The sequence below is a fragment of the Gymnodraco acuticeps genome, unplaced genomic scaffold (genome assembly GCF_902827175.1).
Source record: "Gymnodraco acuticeps unplaced genomic scaffold, fGymAcu1.1, whole genome shotgun sequence".
Lineage (NCBI taxonomy): Eukaryota > Metazoa > Chordata > Actinopteri > Perciformes > Bathydraconidae > Gymnodraco > Gymnodraco acuticeps.
The window spans coordinates 741,207-754,355 of record NW_022989815.1 but is presented as its reverse complement, the minus strand read 5'-3'; the positions used below and the strand labels follow the sequence as shown (position 1 = coordinate 754,355).

The 13,149-nt window shown below is 43.6% G+C and overlaps 1 protein-coding gene across 2 annotated transcripts in view; it reads left to right on the top strand.

Moving 5' to 3' along the window:
• LOC117556020 (pleckstrin homology domain-containing family G member 1) overlaps positions 1-12,395 on the top strand; it is a 56,409-nt gene extending 44,014 nt beyond the window's left edge. For both annotated transcript variants that reach the window (XM_034231158.1, XM_034231167.1), the window contains exons 5-17: positions 1,800-1,846; positions 3,371-3,521; positions 3,887-4,018; positions 4,791-4,973; positions 5,071-5,166; positions 5,503-5,589; positions 6,024-6,057; positions 6,170-6,262; positions 6,354-6,415; positions 6,506-6,691; positions 6,787-6,906; positions 7,138-9,001; positions 9,451-12,395. In XM_034231158.1, coding sequence (XP_034087049.1) covers positions 1,800-1,846; positions 3,371-3,521; positions 3,887-4,018; positions 4,791-4,973; positions 5,071-5,166; positions 5,503-5,589; positions 6,024-6,057; positions 6,170-6,262; positions 6,354-6,415; positions 6,506-6,691; positions 6,787-6,906; positions 7,138-9,001; positions 9,451-10,394 — 3,999 coding nt within the window. In that variant the 3' untranslated portion in view covers positions 10,395-12,395. The remainder of the gene's footprint in view (positions 1-1,799; positions 1,847-3,370; positions 3,522-3,886; positions 4,019-4,790; positions 4,974-5,070; positions 5,167-5,502; positions 5,590-6,023; positions 6,058-6,169; positions 6,263-6,353; positions 6,416-6,505; positions 6,692-6,786; positions 6,907-7,137; positions 9,002-9,450) is intronic.
• Positions 12,396-13,149: the final 754 nt, after the last annotated feature.

Below are 13,149 nucleotides of genomic sequence, written 5' to 3'. Positions count from 1 at the left end.
CACATCTGGTTGTGTTTAAGCCTGGTCTGTGGCGGCAGACTGGAGACAGGGAAGAGAGCTCTGCTCTTCAATTTAGGAAGGTTCCCACGGAGCACCTCAGGCTAACAAATCGTGTGTGTGTGTGTGTGTGTGTGTGTTCCTATTCTCAGTTTATTTAGGTGGGATGCACTGTTTGTCTTTGTGTAGGTAGCTTGAATAGGAATGTATATGTATCCCAAGCAAGGAACATAACATCCAATCACACCCTGTGTATGCACACTGTAAGTAACTATGAATCGCATTTTAGGAAATATGTGTAAATGTCCACATTCCTGTGTGTGTTTGGACACAATGAACCAGAACAACCGTTTGTGTTTATGATGCTGCTTCCTGGTGGCTCTCCACATCCTGCGACCCCCCGCTCCCCCAAGTGTTTATGGACACACATAGATTTCAATTAGACTGTCACGTTATGCAACAGAAAGAGGGTTCATCTCCAGGACTCCAGCATAACGAAATGAGAGGGGGAAGATTGACAGAAAAAGCCTAAAGAAACAAGAAGGAATGTAAGATTATGAAACACTGAAGAATATCCGTAAAACATCAATGAAGAGATAACATGGAAATCAGGGGAAAGACTGAACGATATGAAGCAGAGTTCCTGAGAGCAGCAGAGAGAGGTTAATTCTAGCTTTGATAAGTCATCCCGTCTCTGATGTCTTTGATGTTCAGGGAGGCATGCAAGGTGGGAAGAGTCTTAATTATAGGAGCGGCGATGCAGTATGAGGGGATATATAATCTGAGCGCTCACTGCCGTTTGGATCAACAGAGACTCAAAGGCCAGGACGCAGGCTAATCATAAGCTACAGGGTTGACTTTCAATTAGTAGCAGTGAACGGAGGAGAGAAGAGGCCTTGTCTGAGGACTGAGAGTGTGTAGGGATGTAAACATGAAATAACCAGGCCAGTGATCAAATCTGCACCGGATCACTGCAGAAACATCACAAACAGTGAGGCAAACAGGACAGCACACTTTACCTGAGAAAAACATCATTTGGTACCAGTGTTGTAGCCCATGTATTACTACGTACATAAACCTTATATTACAACTAATCATTTGCAATCTGTGCTGCCGTGTTTTTTAGAAATTCAGACCAAATGTATTTGTTCCAGGCATTCATTTTTTGCAAAACATTTAGCTATGAAGATTTATTAGCGGAGTTTGGAAACGTTTAATCAGCTTTTAGACTGCTGACATGATGGGAAATGAATGGGTGTTCAAAATGTAGGAAAACAAACAACTCATATAGCACTTATCAAAACCAGGTGTTAAAGCACATACATTAATGTACAGCAAAAAAACATGTACCTGCATACACGCATAAATACACACCTACTAACAAATTGTGATGATATAAATACTTAACCAGGAAGTGAATTCGAAGAGGATACTGATTTACAAAACCGGGCTCATTTTACAGTTTGTTCGAGAGTTGAGGTGCCGTACCTCTCATGATGAAGTAAACGATTTCTTAGTTTGTGGTTAAACAAGAAACTAGCTAGAATTTGCAAACATATTTCATGGTTCTTTAACAAGTTGTTTTGCTGTAGTTGTTCTGTCCGAAGAAGAAAAAGAAATCACTAGAAAATGCTGTCAGAAATGCATTTTTATGAACATGGTGAACATTATACCTGCTATTTGACTTTGAGCTTGTAAATACTCTTTAACATTACATGACATCATCGATTCTTCTCTTGACTGTTTCGTTTTTTCCTGTCATTTAACTGCACCATCTAATTTGTGCTTGTTGTGTTTTACAGAGTGAAGAGTTCCACATTTACACTCAGTACTGCACCAACTACCCACGGTAAGACAGCACTAAACCTGTTTGCTTCTCAGTGTCTGGTTATCAACCGTCCTACTGTACAAACATTCTTGATGTCATCCTATCTTAATCTCACCTCCGCACACTGTCTTCCCAGCGTCTCACGTAGCTCCATTGTGTGTGTCGATCAATGCGTTACCTTTATGCCCTTCCCTGACAAACTGACACACTCCATAGACGTCAGCTCAGCAGGAGTCAAAGTGTCTACCTTCAGTTGTGCCTCAGGCTCTGTTTCTTCCTCACTCCCTCCCTCGTGCCCTTTTTTTCCCTTTATTCTTTTATTCGCTGCCTATTGACAGAGTTACAGCTCCCACACTGACAGATGGGGTATTATAGTTGTCACCTTATCATACCTAACGCCGTTAATGTTTTAGTAAGCTTTGTGTGAGTCTGTTCCTATGGGAGAAGTTTATTGTGTCACTGTATTTGAAACATGAGGCTATTCTTTACGACAATATACACTGCACCTACCAAACACACCTTTCCCCTTTGGCTACCTTTTTTCTTTAACAGTGTTTCATCACAAGTGCACGTGGGGGAAGAAACTATTTACCAGCTAATTATGACTAATTGAATGCTGATCGTGAGAGTGTGTGACACTGTGTGAAAGGGCTTTTGTCAACTATATGAGATAGACCGTCTCCCACATCCACACCACAGCTGGTGACCCCAACCAAGGTCACACACGACAGACGTGCACACACATGGAAGACACTCAAACACACACAAGCACACACACACACACACACACACACAGAGGATGCAGATGTATCATGGTCGTACTGCGCTCCTAGGTCGGGTTTCCTCCAGGACAATGTGAGGCCTGTGTGGAGCTTTACTGGAATTTAGACATGCACTTGCATGCACGCTCGGGCACACATAAACACACACACAAGACAGAAAGAACGTTTTGGGTAGTCCACAGCTGTTTTCCATCGTTTTCCACTCTGCCTACACACACACACACACACACACACACACACAAACACACACACACACACACACACACACACACACACACACACACACACACACACACACACATACAGACTTCATTACTTATAAAAAAGCTTCTTCTTTCCTGGGAGGTCAAACAACACACAGCTCCAGTAAGCAGTACATTCAGGTCTAAAAAGGTTTAACAGTGCTTCTGTTTACAGTGCTGTTAGGTAAATATATACCAAAAAGCAATAAAGGCTGCATGGGAAAACTATTAAGGAATTAAATGCAATTTGAGATATCGATCTGTATTATGATGAACTCCCTTGTTATGTAAATATGATCAAATACTCGTACACCATGCTAACATCTTTATTATATTGGCTGTCATGACATACATTACACCTCTATCTTGTCATCACAGTCCAACTCGGGTTTACTGTTTGTAGCCTTTATTTAACCAGGTGAAAGCCCCTTGAGATCAAAATATCTCTTTTTCAAGGGTAACCTGAAAAAGAGGATACTGCACATCTCTGAAATCTTTTTCGCTGTGTTTTGCCTCCGCAGGTCGGTGGCTGTGCTAACGGAGTGCATGAGGAACAAGGCGTTGGCCAAGTTTTTCCGCGAGCGCCAGGAATCTCTGCGGCACTCCTTGCCTCTGGGCTCCTACCTGCTCAAGCCAGTGCAGAGGATCCTCAAGTACCACCTCCTGCTACACGTACGTCTGTCTGTCCCGCTCCAAAACACACTTACACAAAAACAATTACTCGCTACCCACAGAAATGCAAGCCCAGGCTCACACAAGTCATTCCAGGACACACTAATGTTTTTTGTTATACCAATACAAATGGGCTGAATAACAGCCTTTCTGACACGGCTCCAATGACAATCTCCACTGGAGAAGCCAAATGTTTCGACATATGCTGCTCAGTATGTATGTTCCTGTGCATGCATTAGAGTGCAAGCATGAGTGTGTGTTTATGCGCAGAAACACACACACACACGGGAGCCTGTATGAGTGCATCCCTGTGCATGTGCATACAGTATGTGCGTGTGCTGACTCTTAGCGTTGTGTGTTTGCAGGAGATAGCCAACCACATGGAGAAGGACACGGAGACGTACGAGGTGGTGCAGGAAGCCATAGACACCATGCAGAGAGTGGCCTGGCACATCAACGACATGAAGAGGAAACATGAGCATGCTGTTAGGTTGCAGGTAAGACGACACAATTATAAAATGAGAAAGAAGCAAAACAGATCTTGAAGCACTCTGCTGAATCCATCACATGTGGAGTGTGTGATCTCCTCCAAGATGTGTTCTCCACACTTTCCACGCTTTTCATTATTCCTATAACTAAAACAGACACAGAGAGCCTTCTCAAGGAGCCAATTCTTTTATTGTTCTGCAGAACAGTTATGTGAAGTCTAGCTTTGATTCAGCCAGCGCTCTGATCCTCCCCACGTCTTACGCAAGTGGCTGAGTTTTCCACTGGACTAATGATGGCCTTGCATAAGGAGGGCACATAAAAGGGAAGCTTGTTTCTTTTATCAGCTGGGAGCCAGAAGGGCCAGATGAATGCAGGAATGTGTGGGGAAGCATCGGAGAAAGGATTGGCTCTATAGAATTCTTCAGTTGTGTTGTTTTGCTCTCTTATTATCTCTCCTTTTTTCCTCTTCTTTACTGTTTGCTATTGTCAGTTTCGCCCTCCATTCAGTTGCACAAAAGACATCCTTAATCCTCCTCCTTCACACTATACATGAAACCCCACCTTTTTATAATGTTCTTTTCAATCATTGGTTGCTTTACTATTTATTTGCTTAAACTTGAATCTGTTAACATGTTGTTTTTATGAACAATCTTTGTTTGTGTTTTTTCCCAATGATATGCCATGTTTCCAATTTAGCTTTTTTAATGTGTCGTTATTTTTTCTGCACGATTTGTTATGCTTTCCCTCCCCTAACCCTCTGTATTTCTATGCATTCTGCAGGAAATCCAGAGCCTGCTGACCAACTGGAAAGGCCCTGATCTGATTGGCTACGGAGAGTTGGTCCTCGAAGGAACGTTTCGTCTACAGCGAGCTAAAAACGAGAGAACCCTCTTCCTGTTTGACAAGCTTCTGCTCATTACCAAGAAACGAGAAGAAACGTACACGTACAAGGCTCACATACTGGTCAGTCACATCCAGAAGAGACACAACACAATAATAACGTCTCTGTTCAGTAACAGCATTTCTAACACAATGTCCTACCTACCTGTGTTTTCTGCAGTGCTGTAACCTGATGCTGGTGGAAGTGATCCCTAAAGAACCGCTGAGTTTCAGTGTGTTTCACTACAAGAACCCCAAACTTCAGCACACGGTCCAGGTACAGAAACATTGCACAATAGAGCCTGCATCATAACATGAAGTCAAAGTGAATGTAATTACACGTTTGAGCAAGCGTGCAATCAGAAAGTGTGAAGATCATTTGCAAGTGTCCGGGCCCACCTCACTGAGCTGCTCAGACACGTTGAAGAGGCTAATGGTGGCCATTGTTGTTCCCCTAACCACTGTGTTTTGCATAAGCACTGGAAAAATAAAAGATAATCAGTGTGACATTAGGAAAGCCGTGTTTCAAAATGTTTAAGGGTTTATCCCGACCCTCCCTGCTGCTTTGTGTCTGATGTAATCTTCTCTCTGATGTTTTCCACTCTACCCTCAGGCCAAATCACAGCAAGACAAGCGCATGTGGATCTTACACCTCAAGAGACTTATACTTGAAAACCATCCGGCCAAAATCCCTGCCAAGGTAAGAGCGGCTCATCCTCCTGACAGCTCCCTCTCTGTTCACTGTGGCGTAAACACAGATTTCGAGTGGGATGTTCGGGAAATGTCGCTCCCTCTTCCTTTCTTCCTCATCTCCATCTGCCTTTCCCCCGGATTTATCTCCTCCCTTTACTTTTTTATGTGCTCCGATTTTTCCTCTCATTTATTTAAATTCAACCACAATCCCTTTTCTGTGTCTAATTCTGATTTGGCCATGTGCAAGTGGAAACTGAGGATTCCTCTCCAAGGGTGAAGGTCGCTGTGAAAGTTCACTGATTACATAAAGGGGCTGCTTGTTAAGTGCCAAACATGCAGATAATTAAGAGAGTACTGTTATGTGGCGCCACCTAGTGTCAGAGCTAATGTTTATCAATAACCTGTGGAACTCACCCTCATATGTTCTCACTTGATTTCTAGGCTAAGCAAGCAATTTTGGAGATGGATGCAATGCGTAAGTGCCAATTCATATATGTATAAGGAATGTAGAATACATAGAAATTATCATTTATTAGCCATATCCAATGCATTCTATTTAATAATCATCTTTTCTTTAATTTCTCCAGATCATCCTGGGTTTCATTTCAGCCCCGATGGAGGTAAGAAGGATTCCCCTCAGACCAAGGAGGGTCCAACCCCTCGTAGAGGACGCAGGAAAGGTAAGAAATTAAAGAGAAGTACTGTATCTTAAAAGTAGACCTTGCGAGGCTGAACTCAAAGATGTAATCAATGATTTGTTTGATTTCCCAGAACCTCTATCCAAATTGTTGAAAAATGCCAAGCAGAATGCTGCCAACACAGACGGAGAAAAGGTGAGTGATAGCCAGAGATGATGAAAAGTTGTAGGTTGATAAGCACGCTGTTTTTTTATCATAATTTAAAAATAACCTTCCTCTCTTCAGCGGATAAGTCTGGGCGCCACTCTGCTCTCGCCAATGTCCCAGCTGGCTTTGGGCACCATTGGTCGAAGCCGCAGCCTCATCAACCAATCACAGGAGTCCCTGGACCCCGGCGATCACTACGACCACAGTGACAGAGAAGAGGAGCCTCATCAACAAGATGCTGATGATGAAGATGACAGTGGCCTGGTGAGTTGCAAGCTGCCCAACAATCACTCGTACTATTCCACTTTCATGTCTAGCTCTTCCAACATGTTGTTAATGTTAAATATCTGCTCCATTAGAGGGGAGGAAAACGTCTGCGAGTGCCTGGTAAAAGCAGTAGGAAGAGACTGAACCCTCAGGCGTCTGTCGACAGTATAGAACAGTGGAAAACCTTCAACATGAGCACTTCAGACCTACAGGTATAAATCAAATGTAACCAATTTAAAGGGACAGCATGCCCAAAGTCCGAAATTCTTAGCTGCTATTTATCCATCTAGATTGTCTTGGTGTGAGTTGCTAAGTGTTGGAGATATCAGCTGTAGAGATGTCTGCCTCTCAAATCTAATCTAAACATTTTATCTACTTCTATTTAGATATTTTTAGATCTTAACTACGTTTATAACAACAGCTCCTGCTCTCCTTCCCCACAGAGAGCCAGAGAATCCCTAGTGAGGGAAGGAAGTCACCACCCTCCGCTTCTCAGGACCCCTGCCGTGATGGAGGAGCCTCCAGACACCCCCGTCCCAGCTGTAGTAGTCACAGAAAGCGACCAATCTGTGAGGAACATCTGGGCAGACCACCGTGCTCGCAGGGCCATGTTCCCAACCCGCCAGCGAACCATGCAGCCGGAAGACGAGGACGAGGACATCTACCAGATGTTTGTCCCGACGGAGCAGAGCGCACCAGAACCAGAGGTGCACTCGGGGAGGTCAGAAGCCCCCTCGTCGCCCAGGACGGCTCGGCCCTGCAGCTGGCACGTGGAACAGGTGCCCACTGTGCATGTTGATCCCCCCTCTGATGGTAGCAGGGTCCTGCGGAGGGCGAGCAGTGCGGGGGAGAAGGCTTCAGAGGGGCTCCAGAGTCCTAATGACGACCAGGCCGGTAACAGCAACCTGGAGGTGATCCACACTGAATCCTCCAGCAATGACATATCTGGGTCATCATCAGCCGAGCAGCTGACGTTAGACGATGTAGAAAATGTGTATGACAACATCAGCTACGAGGATCTGAAGAGCATGGGCCTTGTTAGAAGAGACCCCGAGGAGAGCCAGTCACGGAAAGAAACCCCCTCAGATGCACAGGGTTCCCAGGACCAGGCAGCAAAGGTACTGACTGCTCCAGAGACTCCTGTGGTCCCAGAGCCTGTGATCCAACAAGACATTCCTTCTGAGAGAAAACCGTCACCCATGCAGGAGGGGAGGCCATTCGGGTCATGTGAGCTGAAGATAGTAGAAGAAAACATCTATGACACCATCTGCTTCAGGGATCCCCCAACAACAGAGTTTCAAGGGGTGAATGAAGGGAACAAACTACAACAGGAGAGAGACAGTCTGCTGGCCTCAGAACCAGATCTGACTCGAAGCCTTGGAGGGTTTGTGTCCGAGGAGAGTCTCCACTTTGGAGAGGATGAAGCCTTGCACCCTGTCCCATGTTCCTCTGAGCCAGACTATTCCTCCTCGTCTGCCTCTGAGACTTTCTCGCAGCGCCCGCAGAAAGGGGACAAGATGTCGGAGCAAGTCGACGAGATCTGGAACGATCTGGAAAACTACATCAAGATCAATGAGAAGAAAGCCGATAGACTTCCTGCTGCCTTCCCTGTTAGTACCCGTGAGTCACCTAAGAAAGCACCATCGGTCAAAAACAGCCCCACAAAGATTCCTCTTGTAATTAGTCCCCAAGCAGCCAGCAATCCCACCAAGAGTCCCCCAACACACCAGCCTAAACCCCCACCTGTTACCTCCACGCAGTTATTCACAATCCCAGTCATCAACCTCCCTGACCTGCAAAGTGAATGCCTTGCTGCAGAAGAAAGCTACAGCCCGTCTTTGAGCTCACGCCCCCTTCCTCCCCCGCCCGTCACCCCCGAGCCCCTCGCAGGCACGGTGAAGAGCATCAGGAACAGACTGGCTCGCCTCAGTAGTGGCAGCTTCCGCATGGAGGACGATGACCTGGTGGAGCTTCCTCCAAGAAACACCATTCAGAGGGATATTCCCCTCAAGGACCTCCATAGTTTGTTTCCAGGGGAGCTAGCAGGCCTGGCCTCCCCTCTGGCCTCCCCTCTGGCCTCCTCCTCCCTCCTGCTGGGGGAGTCTGTGGACCTGGAGATGGAGAAATCCAAGAACCGAGTGTTCCTGATGGCACGGCAGTACAGTCAGAAAATCAAGAAAGCCAACCAGCTGCTGCGCATGAGGAGCATGGACCCTGGAGACGCCTGTGGGCGGAGCAGAGCTGAGAAGAAGCAGAGAGACCTGGCAGCCATCTTGGAAGAAAAGAAGCAAGGGGGCTCTGCCATAGGTAACACAAAATCATTGAACTCTCGGAGAAAGGTTTTTTTTACTTGTCAAAACTTAGAATGCACTGATCTGGCTAAACTTGACCATTTTGCCACAGAGAGTTACCTTTTTGAAAACGTTTTAAATCTAAAAACCCAATTTCATATAGAGTAACTAATTGGGATCCCTCTTTTGCAAGTCATTTGAAATATTTTTTAATTATCAAAAACATACCAAGAAAAAAACCCAATCAACTCACACAATTCCAAAATCTCACATTCAACAGACCAAAGAACCTGCACCCATGTATCCTGATAAACACAAATATACACACTACAACTATAATTCAAGGCAATATTACAAATATAGGCTATCAAGTCTTTGTTCTTTTTAGCCTTGTGCTCATGTTATATTTACATCATAAAAAAACCTACTCACACCTTCTTTGCATCCTCTGTGTTTCCCCTTCAGGTGCAAAGATAGCAGAGTACTCTCAGCTTTACGACCAGGTAATGTTCAAAGACCCCTCGCATCAATCCCACCCGGGGCTGCCGTCGTCTCCCTCCATGCCTGAGACCTCCCTGGAGGAGGACTGGCTCCACTCCACTTACAGCAATGGAGAGCTGGCCAGCTTCGTCTCCTCGTCCAGTGACTTAAACGATGCTCGGGCGTCCTCTAGCCTTCAGCGCAGACTCACCTCTGCCTGCTCTATCCCTTCCCTAAAGACCTCTCCTACCACACCACCATCCCAGAGATGGAGCTCCTGCATGTCTCCACCGAGCGAACAGGAGGAGCACGTGTACAGTTCCATTAAAAGACATCCTTCCTTCAACGCTCCTTCTTCACCCTCGTCAGAGTCTTCCCCGTCGAGTCACTGTCAGTCACTCGGCTCTCTGGGCAGCCAGGAGAAGACTGAACTCAAATGTAACGGACCCTCGGACAGACTCCGCGGCCCCAGTCTGGGTCGCACCGGTCGGCAGAGTAGTCTCCCAGAGCGCTCGACCCACGGACAGTCAGACATGACTTTACAGGACGGTCAACAGGTGGTCGTCCTGAACCGGGCTTCTGCACTGAGCATCCTCAACGCCACTCAGAACTACATGGCTAACTTTAAGGACGATGAGGAAGACGATGACGACTACGTAGAGATCCGCTCGGAGGACGAGAGCGAGCAGGAGCAGGACAGGTTGGCGCGGCAAAACGGCTGCTCGGCAGTCCTTCCCAACCAGAACCGGGGTCTGGTCCACTCCCAGAGTCTCCCGTGCAGCCCGCTGCACTCCTGCGATCAGCAGAGGGCTCTGGACCGTGAGCAGCTGGAGAAGTACCTGTGGAGCGAGCCGCAGCAGAGCCAACCCAAAATCGTCCAATCTCTGAGGGAGAAGTTTCATTGTCTGAGCTCCAGTAGCTTCGCCTGAGTCTTTATGACAAATACAAAGCCAAATATAAATAAACATACAGCATATAGCAACAAAAGGGACACTGCTGCTTTGCCATCCAGATTTCAACATTATAGTCCACAAACAATGACACATCTCTCAGCATAGAGCAGAAGCAATTTCTTTGATTGCAGCGATATTTGCAACTCTCTGTGACAGGGCTTTAATGTAAAAATAAATAATTAATATTAATAGCCTCAGTGTGTGCCGCCTTAGCACTTCCAAACAGTCTTATTGTGTAGGCTTCAAACAGATCTGGTGGTGAAAAGTAATCGGTGAAAGCAAAGATTGTCTCGTAAAGGCATTCAGTGTGACTGAACGGGTTTTAATATTCATAGGAATTTTAACTATTTTATCGCTTTACATGTGAGCCTTGTAGATGTAATTGGAGTCATATGAATTGGTTCTGCTGGAGGACTTGATGCCATTAAACTGTTGTACAGTTACAGTAAAAGTTCAGGATACCTGTTACTGATTTTAAGAAATCTTGTCCGTGCCCAAACAGTAGTAAAAGCATGAAATATCTGATGATTCACCACACAACTGACTTTTCAAGCTCTTTTTATTTGCCACAAAGCTTATTTTACAGCATTTTCAGCACTAGTTAATCTCCTATTAAGGAGCTGTGAACCACAATGGTGGCTGCTCTAGTGTTTTTAATTGTGCTTAGTTACACTATTAAACAGATCTGAACATGCAACTTTTTTCAAATTTGCATCTTGAGGCTAGATTGTCACTTTGAACAGCTTTTTAGCAATAATTGTAATAAGTAATGATGCCGCTGTAAAGAAAACACGTTGACTAAGATCCAATAAGTTAAGTATAATTTAGACCTTTGAGTCTATTTGAGGTTATTGTGTTTCACTCTATCTGCAACCTTTGTCATCAATAGGGTAAAACACGCTTTAAAAATCGAGAGAAGATGCTGATATTTTAGACAATTAAGAAACCATAGGGCTTCATATTTATTTTGAATCTGTGAGTAAATCAGGGATGGTTTTTCATGTCAAAGTCTGGGGGCATCCATCATGTATACAGTGAAATGTGCATCTCAACAAGTGGATGTTTCTTATCATATTCATTTTAACCTTTAAGAGGGACCACGAAGGAGAACATTAGGGGAGTTGGTTGAAAGACTACAGTACTGTATTATTTGGTGTATTTGTTTTCCCTCTCACATGGATAGTTTGTCTACTTTGTTTATATTATGGAACACTCTGTCACACTACTGATATCACTTCACAGAAAGAAATTCACAGTCGGATAGTTGTCAGTCACTTTAATAAGGTTCATACAACACAATTGTTTCTCTTCCCTCGAAGCATACCCAGTATTTATCACACACTGTCTTAATACAAATCACCAAAGTTGTCCTACTGTTTGCAAGCATCCCTGGTTATTGGTCTGTTTCACGTTGACCTTAAGCCACAGACAAGTTATAAAATACATTATTTATTAAAAGAGGTTTTATTCTGATTTTAGGGGCGCAAACAAAATTGGAATTAAATACTGTGAATATTTTTTTAGAAGTTCCTTTCACGCACTGCTTAACACAAGTTCCAAATCCAAACAACACGTGAAAAATTGAAAAGCACAATATCATGGCCTACTGTTTAAACCAGGAAATATGTATCATAAGCAAGTTAGGAATATGAAGTATGTTCTTTTTTCATTGTACATTTATGTCCTCTGTTTCACTGGTGGGGATTGTCTGTCTTCATTGAGTCTTTTTTGCACTTTCTGTCTTTTTTTACATTTTATTTGTAAACACTTTGTAAAGATGTACATTTTAGGAAAGTTATTCTTGTATACATTAGGTATGCTTTATAATGCTTTAATGTTTAAGTTAAGTGTACTGTATTTTTTTAACTGCCTAGTCGTCATTGCTCAACAATGTATTGGAGGTAATAAATTCAAATTAAACTAATCTCTGTGTTTGTGTGGTTATCACTGAATAAACATGAATGGTATGACAACATATTTTAAATCTGAGATTATTTTCAACAGTATTCCTTGCTTATTCCTTCAAGAACACATAATAAGAACAAATACAAGGAGAGCAGCAGAAATATGACAACAATTTAGATGACATACATTTTGTAAGGATTAGCCTTGGCTTGGGGATAAAAGTAATTACTTCCCCATTGATAGAGTAGCATGTAGTGCCTTTAGTTTTATAATATAAAAGGTATATCAGGTTATATAAGAAATATATCATGCAGATACCAGCCTACCTTGGTGTTTAAACATCATGCTTGGTAATCAATTGGTTATTACATTATGGTAGCTAGGTCCATGTAAAGAAATAGGGGAATTGTGTCAACATTTAGAATTACTGTACAAAAGACAAAATTCTCAATGATGAAAAGTAGGCCTGAAGCCCAACCAGTAATATATTTTTGAGCCCAAAATCAATAACTAAAATTGAGAACATTTAATTAAATTTACAATTTAAATATGTTCTTCATATTCTGACCAAGAGATTTCCTGCAGACATTTGATGGATACAAAATAAACTTCTCAGAGCAACACAGAGGTTGGCATACAATTTAATGGTGACAGAGTTTCTACATTGTCCCAAACATATAATTGACATTTTTGCACTGCAATTTCTTCTAGCAAAGTTTGACAATAAATAGTTTTGCCAATTTATCAGGTGATGAATATTAAACATAATACAATTCCTCCAAAACAAAACTAAGAGTATGACGGTGAAATTCAAGAAAAAAAAGAA